The 12,546-nt window shown below is 44.3% G+C and overlaps 1 protein-coding gene across 1 annotated transcript in view; it reads right to left on the bottom strand.

Annotated features, from left to right (window-relative positions):
* The window catches only part of suclg2 (succinate-CoA ligase GDP-forming subunit beta), a 161,714-nt gene that overhangs the window by 57,594 nt on the left and 91,574 nt on the right, over positions 1-12,546 (bottom strand). The window contains exons 5-7 of the mRNA XM_056301706.1: positions 8,766-8,865; positions 6,129-6,219; positions 4,070-4,222 (exon numbers count right to left, since the gene is read on the bottom strand). Of these exons, the coding sequence (XP_056157681.1) occupies positions 4,070-4,222; positions 6,129-6,219; positions 8,766-8,865 (344 nt within the window). The remainder of the gene's footprint in view (positions 1-4,069; positions 4,223-6,128; positions 6,220-8,765; positions 8,866-12,546) is intronic.

Below are 12,546 nucleotides of genomic sequence, written 5' to 3'. Positions count from 1 at the left end.
CCAATAAACATGATTCTGATTCTGAGAATTTCATGCTGCAAAGTGGGAATGAAAGGGGGGAGGGTTGTGCATTACTGCCATTGCGGATGGTGATCTAAGGCTTGTGTGCAGCTGCTCAGCCATGGACACCCATTTCATGAAGCTCCCGATGAACTGTGTGCCGACGTTGCTTCCAGAGGCAGTCTGGAACTTGGTAGTGAGTGTTGAAACTGAGGACAGATGATTTTTACATACTACACACTTCAGCACTCGGTCTACCCGGTCTGTGAGCTTGTGTGGTCTACCGCTTCACGGCTGAGCTGTTATTGCCCCTAGACGTTTCCACTTCACAATAACAGACTTACAGTTGACCGGGGCAGATCTAGAAAGGCAGAAATTCGATGAAATGACTTGTTGGAAAGGTGGCATCCTATGGCAGTGCTATATTGAAAGTCATAGAGCTCTTCAGTACTACCCATTCCACTGCCAATATTTGTCTACGGCGAGTGCATGGCTGTATGCTTGATTTTATGCACGTTAGCAATGGGTGTGGCTGAGACAGCCAAACCCACTAATTAGAAGGGGCTTTCCACATTCTTTTGGCCATATAGTGTGTATAAAACAACAACAACAACTTAGTTTTGTATAGCGCCTTTCAAGGAACCCAAGGATGCTTTACACTAGATAAGAAAAAAAAAACCCAAACAAAACAAAAAACAAAACACAAGAAAAGAAAAAAAAATAGTGAAGATTGTCGGGGATGATAGACGTGACTAGAGACCATAGGCCTTGGTGAACAATGAGTTTTCAGAAGTTTTTTTTAAAGTGTCCAAAGAAGCAGTGTTGCGGATCTCTGCTGGAATAGAGTTCCAAAGGGTGGGGGCTGCCACACTAAAGGCTTTATCCCCAAAAGTGTGCAGGCTGGTGTGGGGGATGGAAAGCAAGTCTGTGTCTGTGGACCGCAGATTCCCGGACTGAATATAAGGGTTGAGGAGGTCTGGTAAGTACTGGGGGGGGGGGGGGGGGTGAGGACATGGAGGGATTTATAGGTGAGGAGGAGGATTTTATAGGAAAGGCAGGATTTGAGCAAGTGAAGGTGGACAAGGGTGGGAGTGATGCGTTGCCAGGACTTGGTGCGGGTGAGCAACATGGCAGTGGAATTCTGCACATACTGAAGCCTGTCTAGGGTTTCGCTAGGTATTCCAGACAGGACTCCATTGCAGTAATCCAGACGGGAGGTGGTAAAGGCATGGATGAGGGTCTCTGCCATGGAGTCTGAGATTAGTGGCCAGAGTCTGGAGATGTTTTTGAGGTGAAAGAAAGCAGATTTGGTGACGGATTTGACGTGTTACCGGAATGAGAGGGTGGAGTCCAGAATGACACCAAGTTGCGGACTTCTGGGGATGGGCAGATGGAGCAGCCACCCCCTTTGAGGAGAAGATCTCCGACCTTCTGGAGCAGCACCTTGAGAGGCACAACCATGAGCTCAGTCTTATTGCTATTTAACTTGAGTAGATGTGATGACATCCAGATTTGTATTTGGTGGAGGCAGTTGACAAGGGATTGTGGGGGGAGCTGAGAGGATGGTCTAGTGCTGAGATAAAGCGGCATGTCATCAGCATAGCAATGGAAACTTAAACCATGGTGGCGGATGATTTGACCAAGGGGGAGCATGTAGATGGTGAAGAGGAGGGGTCCAAGCATGGAGCCTTGTGGCACGCCTTGGTTGACTGGGGCTAGGATGGAACTGGAGACTCTGCTGGTGACAAACTATTTCCTGTTGGTGAGATATGACTGGAACCAGGAGAGAGCTATACCAGTGAGGACTAGGTATTCAGATAAGCGGATGAGAAGAATGGTGTGGGAAACAGTGTCGAAGGCTGCAGAGAGGTCCAGCAGGATGAGAATACTGATGTGGCCGGAATCAGCAGCAGTGAGGAGGTCATTAGTGGATTTGATAAGAGCAGTCTCTGTGCTGTGGTGTGCTTTGAAGCCAGATTGGAGGGGTTCATAGAGCTCATGGTTAGACATGTGCTGATGGAGTTGGGCAGCAACTACTTTTTCCAGGATTTTAATGAGAAATGGAAGGCTTGGAGATCGGCTGGTAGTTATTGAGGTCATCTGGGTCCAGGCCTGGCTTTTGAGGATGGGCGTGACTGCAACCATTTTGAAGCTGGAGGGTACCATGCCAGATTCCAAAGGGGAGTTGATAATGTCCACAAATATGTGGCACAGGGTAGGTAAACATGCCTTGACCAGGATGGTGGGCATGGGTCCAGGGTAGAGGTGGAAGCCTTGGCCATGGCCAATTTAGCAACTTGAGGAACAGCCACAGGGGAGGAAGAGGAGAGACAGCACTTAGGTAGGCACACAGTGGGGGGAGCAACATCCTGCAACTGAGGTGTATGTGGGGGGGGGGGCTGGTACTAGAAGCTGCTGGTGGACAGAATCCACTTTGGCCTGGAAGATGTCCAGAAACTTGGAGCAGAGGTCAGGGGCACCTGAAGGGCGGGGGGCATCGAGGGGGGGAAGAAGTTGGTTAATGGAGGAGAACAGCACTACGGAGTGATTTTGCTGGTTGCCAATGATAGTGGAGTAGTAATGCATTTTGGCCTGGGGGAGAGCTTTTTTATAGGTCTTCATGTGATCTTTATAGGCCTTGAGGTGGACAGTGAGGCTAGATCTTCTATAGAGCCTCTCTAGTCGACAACCAGTGGCCTTTATGATGTGGAGTGGTGGTGAACCAGGGTGCAGGATGGGAGGAGACAGGCTGGGTTTTGAGGGGGGCAAGAGAGTCAAGGCTGAGGGATAAGGCTGCATTGCAGTGGGCTATCAGGCCATCCATCGTGGTGTCGGGGGGAGGGATCTGAGGCTAAATTGGACACTATCATGTCGTTCAGGACACCCCATGGTGCGAGGTTTCTGTAGGTACAGATAGCCTGGGGGTGCGGCTTGATTTTGTGTCACGAAGTCCTGCTGACTTTGCCATATCTCAGTTAGGCATAAAAAGTTAATTTTCCTGTCCATGATAATGGCATGGATGAGTAGTGCTTTATTGTTTAAGGAGCAAGTGTTCAGTGGCATGAATGTTGCAGTGTTGTTCATAGATACTGAGGCATATGCTGTGGGAGGAGTGTCACTGCCAACACAAACCAGGGGCTTCAGATTGCCAAAGTGAACGAGTAGTTTGTTGTGATGACATCAACATCGCAGTGCGATAGAATGCTGGTCAGACAGCACAGATGGAATAGCATGGTCAGAGTAAACAAACTTACAACGGGAGGCCCTGTGGATATAGTGGGGGTGACAAGAGAGTCTGGGAGAAGTAGTGTCAGCGATAAAGTTTGGAGTGATGTGGCGACTGAGTTTCAGATGTTCCGATGCAAAATATTTCATGAACGCCGTATAAGCAGCAGAGGCACAGCAACTAGCTACTGGAGCTGGTAGCCCGAGAGGAGGCACTCAGCCCTGGACCACAGCAGTGGTGCAGCAGTGAAGCCAAAACAGGATGACGGGTCCAATAGAGAGGTCGTGGATAGTCCTGAGATAGTAGCAGAAAATAGTCCGATTGGGGTGTACCAGAGGGGATAATCCATGGTTTGTTGAGTACGCCAGTGGATCACTAGCATGCTAGCAGGCTAACAGCTGGTTAGTGGAGTAGGTGAGTAAACAAGCTGCAGGTGTACAACGATCAACTGTTGGCAACACAAAAACTAAAAAATGTTGGGATAAAATAGGACGTGACAGACAGTCAACAATCCACAACAATCAACAACAGAGCCTACCAGAGCCTATGTGCAATGAAAAGCAGAAATTGATTCAGATTGAGAAGCGGCGACATACATGCCAAAGTCCCCTCTCCCTCTCTCTCTCTGATAATTCTAGGATTGCAGGACAATGTAATCCTACTGAACTGGTGGACAATGAGAACGGGCCATGGTTAAGGCATTTGGATCTTGTGCTTGCTATAACTGGCTGTACCTTGCCGTTATCATCTTCAACACTGTAGCCCACATCCTTTAACTTCTTCAATGTAACAAGCATTATTATTTGATGCTCAACGAGTGAGTATGGACCACAAATAGCATACCTTGAAGATGAGTTCTGGGGTGCTAGCAGCTACTTCCTCAATGTCCATTCCTCCCTGGGGGCTGCCCACCATGACTGGGCCGTTACAGGAACGGTCCATCAGAATGGCAAAGTAGGTCTCCCTGCTTATGTCTAGGGCCTCAGCCACCATCACCTGGATGTGGAACAACATAGGAGTGAGAGAGGGAGGGATTGGTGAACAAGAACAATTTGACTGAGAAAATGCTAAGAAAAGTGTCACAATCCACAGAGAAGCTAAATAATATCAACTAAACATGGCATGTTTAGTTGATATTATTTAGGAGGAAGCAAAGCACTGACGGACTCTGGCATGGGCGGATATGCTAGCACCACAGATGACTGACAGAGAGAAAAATAGAGAGGGACATAAGGTAAAGAGTGAGTGGAAGACAAGTAGACAAAGTCAGACAGACAGAGGGAACATGTGAAAGACTTGTGCAAATAGAAAGCAGCTAATGAATGGCTAATCTTTGTTTTGGCAGTGGTGGGTTGCAGCCTTGCTGGATGGGGTGTTTAGAGATTCAGGGTCCTTGTGCTCAGTTGATATCCTATCCACTAGTGAATGAGGATGGACATCCTTCGCTATCGGCTATGATAACAGACAGCATGCCCCTCACCACACCTTACTCATCTCCAGTCAATCACAAAAACTTTATAAGGTTTTCCGTGTGTCTGCTTACTGCATTCAAATATAAGCCTTTACTGCATTCAAATATAACACCTACATCCTGTCCCTCATTCCTTCTGACTTCAACTTCCATCATGTATCCATTTCTTTCACCTGAACTCTTCTCCATCCATATTGTACCTCACCCCAACATTTTGTCTGTCTATCTTCTTTCTTTATCCCTCAATCAGTGACCTAATTGGAGCTGCATGTAGGAAAGCCACAAGTACAGACAATATTTTTTAAGTGTGCTCTGCTTTGCAGTACTATAATACAGAGACGGGGGCAGATTAGGGATCCATTAGCTGAGTTGACAGCTGGTCTCTGGTGCTCGTCTGACAGACCAGTCTGACAGCATTTACAGCCAGTTCCAAGTCCTTCTGGTCAATCATTGCCTAGTCTGACCAGCTCTGATTTCTGCACTACACAGGTGAAAGGATAATCCTGATTGGTTGCTGTCTAAGTTTGCTGGCTATACTCATATATGTGGTATACTGCATGGGGATTTGTTTTATCAACCTTTCCCTCTGCTTGTGTAAAATGTATCTAGTGTCTGTGAACTTTCTCTCCTATGGGCATTTTGTATAAAAAATGGCAAGTGTGACAAACATTTAATTTCTTCTAAACTCTTCAGGCAGGAACAGGAATAACGTACATATCCAGCTAGCAGAAATTAGGCTTCATGGAGAATCATACTTCAGTAAAGGGGAGGGGGGGGCAGGAAAGAAAGAGGGAAAGCAGGGGTTCAGGGGGAAGAAAAGAGATGGAGGAGAGAGTAAGATGACGAATGAGAAGGAAAGACAGAGTAAGATGCAGAAAGACAGAATGAGAGGGTGAAAGAGAAAGAAAAAGAGAATGAAAGAGAGAAAAACAGGCCTACTCATAAGCCATAGGACAGGGACCCTTCATTACCTGGAAATGTTTGTTTTGAGGGGCTTTTTAGGTAGTGTTGTGTGTAACATGCAAGTATATAAAATTCCACTGTTGCTCACTACATTTGGGCCACACAATAGGCCTTTATTCCTGTTCTATGTATAATATATGTATATTCATCCGAGGATACTCAACCTGATGATGATGATGTTGTATAACAATGAACCAGGACATCTAACAGCACAAACCTACAATAAATGACCAAAGCCCACTGAGGCAAATTTGTCATTTGTGATAATGGGCTATACAAATAAAATTGACTTGACTTGACAATGGCCAAGAACTACTAAGACCCGGCAAAGTAAAACAACAGAACAAAGCTGCCTGTGAAGTAATTGATTTGGTGGAACTGCATTACCGTACTCGGACAACCTTTAAATGAAGACAGGAAAAACAGAGCATAGTATCAATCTCTCCTTAACATCAGGCAGGGGCTCACCGTTTTTACTTTAACTCCATCTTTAGGTGTCTGTTTGGTAGTCAGGTTGAATCCCAGCATCTTATTGGCTAGCTCGCCAACCACTGCAGGGCTGGAGGAGAGAGAAAATTGGTTCAAGGGCACAAATTCTTTTAGGTTTTTTTTAATTAATAAATGTAATAATCTATTTAATGACAGACTTGCATGTCAAGATTATTATATCAACAAAAAGAAAACATGAGAAAGCCTATTGACCACACAAATGGAAAATGACCTTTTTTTTTTTAAAACTCTCCAGAGTCCTTCTTATTTGAGTAGACATGCCTCAGTACTTTGCAGTGTCATAATATCTTGACATAGCACCACTTTTGGAGAACCTTTGGTATATCTATACATTTCTTTGAAGGAGCTTCTCCTGATTCTTGCTGCTTAAAAGCAGACTGTGTGCCTGGGCCACTTCCCACAGCTCGCTCTGGTTTCTTAAGTGAATACAAATGAAGCCAGGAGCTGCGCTCATCTTTTGATAGATGAGAGGAAGGTGAACTGTGAGCTGGTGTCACTGTCTAGGGACAATGAACTCCAGCATGTCTCACTTTGAAAAAGTTTCCGGCCATTCTAAATCTAAAGTAGGCATACGATGATACATGTCCAGGGCAACTGTCATAAATCACCATTTTGTCTTTGAGATGGCTGCTGTTAAGTGGCTTGACTAAAGATTTTCACTTTTGTATTTATTACATCAAAGCACTACATTACTCACAATGGGAGAGCATTGTTGAGTTGCTGTTTGGGTTTCTGAAAATTGGGAGACATTTCCAGAATGTGTCATCACTGGAGGAATGCATCTGTCTCATCTTGTAATTCTATGCCAGAACAAAGAAGGCCTTAGCAATGGCAAAATCTCAACATGGAACCTCAACACGGGGTGCAAAACATTGCTGCAGACACTAAAATTCCTCTTTAAACGTTTACTTGAAGATAGTTGCACCAAAATAGGACCTTACGCAGACGAAATAGGTAGCGATTGTACAGAAAACTTTTTTACTTTTACTACTTTATTGAATCCCCGTGGGGAAATTCTTCCTCTGCATTTAACCCACCCTAGCTGTGTAGCTAGGAGCAGTGGGGAGCTGCCATGCAGTGCCCGGGGAATAGAAAACGGCTTGTGCTCTATTATAACAGGTGTCTGAAATTCAGATTTGACCAGAAATGTGAAGCGCTTTGAGTGGTTGTTGCAACTAGAAAAGCGCTATATAAAATGCAACTTGATTGATTGACTGATTGATTTGGGAGACCAACATTTTATTTGTTTGCAGCATAAATAGTCCAGAATGTTACTTTATCTCTGGGGAGTAGCTTTTGAGAGTGCTTTGAGCCTCCTCTTTCTGAAAGTTGCATTATAACAGAGGGAGGAGAATCAATCAGTCAATCAAACTTTATTTATATAGTGTGGTGGCTGCACATAAGAACTTGAGACATTCACCTTAATGTTCTGTGGGCCCTTTTAAGAGTTGAGGTTAGACGGGCCTCATGAGATGACGGTTCCGAGGGGTGTGGGCTTTTTTTTTTTTTGGCGGGGGAGAATGGTTAGCTGGGAGCTGATTAACATGCTACATGCTGGTGTGTCCTGTGTTTAAGTGGGAGGAATAAAACGACCTGGCAAGGGTCTTAAAAGAGAAACTGTTTCGTTGTCTCTTCATTCCTATGCTCACACAACAGCGTCTTTCGTGCAAAATTGCAATACAAGTTGCTTAAAAATACAATGAAAATACAAGAATACAATTAAAATACAATAATTCAGAAAAAAATAAATGGTTATATAAAGAAATTATAATACAGGAAATAAGAGACATGGTAGAACAGACACCAGTGTAGCACAGTAAAATAGGGTGGCATAAAATGGATTAAGTGAATACTTAACTAAAAAGGTATGTCTTAAGATTTCTTTTAAAGGTGTTTACAGATTGTGATGCCCTCAGCTCCTCTGGCAGGCTGTTCCAGAGGCGAGCACCATAGACACTAAAAATGCTGCCCCCCTATAGCTCTTTGTCCTCACCCAGGGAACAACTAAAATTACAGTGTCAGAGGACCTAAGTGATCTAGAGGGAGCAGACATTAAAAGCATGTCTGACAAGTTTTTAGGCACTATGGAGTGATTTAAACACCAAAGGATCTTAAAATCTACTGTAAAACTGACAGGCAACCAACGAAGGGACTTTAGGATAGGTGAGATGTAGTATATGCTCTCCTTCTGGTCTTGGTCAGTACACGTGCTGCTGCATTCTGAATGATCTGTAGCTTATTTATTGCTTTCTTAGGTAGACCAGAAAGGACATCATTGTAGTAGTGTCTCAGTATCTGCCTGGGAGATAAACGGTTGCACTTTAGCAATATTTCTAAAGTGATGAAAGGCAGTTTTAGTGATGTGAAATTCAAAATTCAAATCAGGGTCTAGAAGCGTGTCAAGATTTTTTGTTAGGTGCTTGGCATTGTGTGCCAGGGATTTTAAGTTAGTGCGCAGTATCTCTTTGCTCTGATAATTAAAACCTCAGTCTTATCTTTGTTCAATTTCAATGATAAAAAACGAACAAACAAACTCTTATTTTAGCTGCTTAATCACTTGTGATGAGGAGGCAGGCTTTGCAGGTGCATACTTACTCCTTAGTTAAGTGCACTCCACCTTTAAGGCCACTGTCGAACACGCCTTTCCCTCGGCCGCCAGCGAGAATCTGGGCTTTCAGTACAATCTCCTTTGCATCTTGAGAGAGGAAAAGGAAAGAGTAAGAGAAATGGAATGAGACAGGAATGTGCGATCATCAGATGGACACAAGGCTGTAATAGTTCTACAATCAGGTGTTATCGGTAAACTGGGGAATATTCCACTCACCCTGTACAAGTATATTTTATATGCTTGTACAGGGTGAGTGTACACCTGTACACTGAGGCCCCATTAACTTTTCTGCCCTTCTGATGGAGGGGGAGGATGGGGAAGAGGAAAAAGAGGGGCAAAATATGAAGGATTGGAGGAAGAGATGGTCTCGAGCTTAGCCTTCCCTCAACAAAGGACACATCCGCCAAGCCCTACTAACTATAGGACATATCAGAATATTCAAGAAGATACTAGAACATCCATATATTATCTGAACCGCTTATCCTGCTCTCAGGGTCGCGGGGATGCTGGAGCCTATTCCAGCAGTCATTGGGTGGCAGGTGGGGAGACACCCTGGACAGGCCGCCAGACCATCACAGGGCCAACACACACACACACACGCATTCATATCTAGGACAATTTAGTATGGCCGATATACCTGACTTACATGTCTTTGGACTGTGGGAGGAAACCGGAGCCTCCAGAAGAAACCCACGTAGACACAGGGAGAACATGCAAACTCCATACAGAGGACGACCCAGGATGACCCAACAAGGTTGGACTACCCCGGGGCTCGAACCCAGGACCTTCTTGCTGTGAGGTGACCACACTAACCACTGCACCACCGTGCCGCCATACTAGAAGATATTAAGTATAAAAAAAAAATTAAAAAAAATTAACCAGCCCACTCTCCCATTTGTGCATGTGGTCCATATAGTTGGTGGTTAAGAAGAATCTAAATGTGATAAGTGGAGGAAAGCAATTGCATAGCAATACTGTTTGAAAATTTTCATGACCTTGCTTCCGTTGTGTGGGCATTTTGCATCCTCTCACATTTATTGCCACCCAGCAAGAACTAACACTTCAGGAGGGGGAGCCATCTTCTCCTGTCCATTCAGTTGTCCGACCGCAATCTTCCTTTATTCAAATGACGCAGCGAGGACACTCAACGGAAGACACTCTCTGGCAAGGTTATCATTATCAAGGTGGGGGAGTTTGGGCTATTGACAGGTGGTTGCCATCAGGGTAGGAAATGGGTGGTAAGAAAAGTGGAGGGGAGCATCCGTCATGCCATGCCCAGAAAGACACCTTAACCTTGGGCTGGAGAGGAGCTCATCCTTCTTTGATTGGGTGAGAAGATGCTCTTAAGGCCGCATGGAGAGTGTTTAGTCAGAATTAGTGAGATGAGGGAGGCAAAAAAAAAAAAAAAACTGTCCGCTGGTACTACTCAAAGTAAAGACGAGGGCCAGGGATAACAGCCTCTGACAGGATAGCAGGGATTAAACCAGCCCTGCATTAGTGAGGCATTTCCTCAATGGAGAGGTGTGAGCTACAAAATAGAGACAAAGACAGTCAAGGAGGCAGAAAAAAAGAGGTACAGTAATGATAGAGAGAATAAAGGTGTGCTTATATGAAACGGGCTTCAAGAAGAGTCATAAATGAATTAATGTGTTAACAAAAAACTGCTACCATGCAAAATTAAAAACGAGTTCAAAGCTAGATGAAATAGCATGTCCAGAAGGCATGTGCGGTGAAGAAGGATGGCACTGAGGAAATTGATTTCGTTTTTAAAAAAAAAAAAAAAAACACAGGACGACAAGAATGTTGCCCAATAGGAGGACCGCTCCATGTGAGGTTCGAAATAAGGCAAAAGTATTGACACAATGACAAGGATGCAAATGGAAACTACGATTTTAAAAGCTTGGCAATATCTAGATATATGATTAAGGCACATTGTGTGCCTGGGGGTAATGATGTGAAAAAGATGCAGGTGTTCATACCAATAACTGATAGAAAATCTGCTTATACTGCCATGCATGACAAGGTACCAAGCAACATCAGCAATAAACAGATAGGCATTGAAAAGGCATTGAGAAGAGAAAACTGCTGATCATAAGCACAAATCCAAGAATGCAACGAAGGGTGTCACAAATAATTTCCAAGTCTCCCTTAACCCTTTATTGTCTCCAAGCATGGTTTTTAAACTGATTTTTGGCATTTTCCAGAGAATTGGATCCCTTGCGAAAATATCACCGGTGTCTACTGTTAACATCATGCTCTTCTACCTGTACTTGACAAGACGTGAGCTCTTAGGTATACGTCTGTGATACCATTAGGTAGAACTGTCCAATTAATTTTCAGTTTGAATCTCCTATAATTCACTATTAGTAATCTAAGAAACACTTTGAATAAATGCACTTGACATGCCATACTTTACACTATTACTACTACTACTTTTGGCTGCTCCCGTTAGGGGTCGCCACAGCAGATCATACGTTTCCATTCCTTCCTGTCTTCTGCATCTTCCTTTGTCACACCAGCCACCTTTACATTATCTTTAATTTATGCTTTACACTATCGGCTATAATATGATTTATAGCCAGAAGTGACTTTTAGTGCTCTATGATGCCTGTCAGTGAAACACATATTTGTTTATTTCTGAATCTCTTGAAAGGTGCTTTAGATAAGAGCCTCCGCTAAATGAGACAATAAAGATTTTAATGTAGCCTAATTATAAATAATCAGATTTTTTTCCCCCAAAATTAATTATGGCATAAATCTGCAATATTGGTGTGTTTAATTTACCAAAGCATCTGAAAGTATCCATGTGTTAAAACAAGCGCTTCCATTACGCCTAACCAATCACAACCTTTGCACATACTCATGTGCCCAGAACAAAAATGACTCTGCAGTAACAGGTTGGAAAGAAGTGTTTTTGAAAAGGTGATGTGTAAAGTACAAAAGAAAGGATAGGCCTAAATTTATAAGTTGGGAATGTGCAATAAAGTCATTTTGTTACCTGAAACAGACCAGTAAACAGGGTTAATCACATAATCATAATATTGCACAAAATAATCCATATTATAATTTTTGCTGTAATTGTGCAGCTCTGGTGCAACATGCATTCATTCATCTTCAGTTGCTTCTCCGGGTTTGGGTCGCGGTGGCAGCAAGCTAAATAGGGCACTCCAGACGTCCCTCTCCCCAGCAACGCCCTCCAGCTCCTCCTGGGGGATCCCAAGGCGTTCCCAGGCCAGATTGGACATGTAGTCCCTCCTGCAAGTTCTGGGTCTACCCCGGGATCTCCTCCCAGTTGCCCGTGCCTGGTAAACCTCCAAAGGAAAGCCCCCAGGAGGCATCCTAATCAGATGCCTGAACCATCTCAACTGGCTCCTTTGACGCGAAGGAGCAGTGGCTCTACTCCGAGCTCCCTCCGGATGTCCGAGCTCCTCACCCTATCTCTAAGGCTGAGCCCAGACACCCTATGGAGGAAAATAATTTCAGCTGCTTGTATCCGCGATCTCATCCTTTCGGTCACTACCCAAAGCTCATGACCATAGGTGAGGGTTGGAACGAAGATTGACTGGTAAATTGAGAGCTTTGCCTTCTGGCTCAGCTTCCTCTTCACCACAATGGTCCGGTACAACGTCCACATTACTGCTGATGTTGCAGCGAACCGCCTGTCAATCTCCTGCTCCATTCTACCCTCACTCGTGAACAAGACCCCGAGATACTTGAACTCCTTCACTTGAGGCAACAACTCATCCCCAACCCGGAGGGAGCAATCCA

This window comes from Lampris incognitus, chromosome 2, assembly GCF_029633865.1.
Source record: "Lampris incognitus isolate fLamInc1 chromosome 2, fLamInc1.hap2, whole genome shotgun sequence".
NCBI classification, from domain to species: Eukaryota; Metazoa; Chordata; class Actinopteri; order Lampriformes; family Lampridae; genus Lampris; species Lampris incognitus.
Note: the sequence above shows the minus strand (reverse complement) of the source record. Positions and strands in the feature narration are given on the sequence as shown.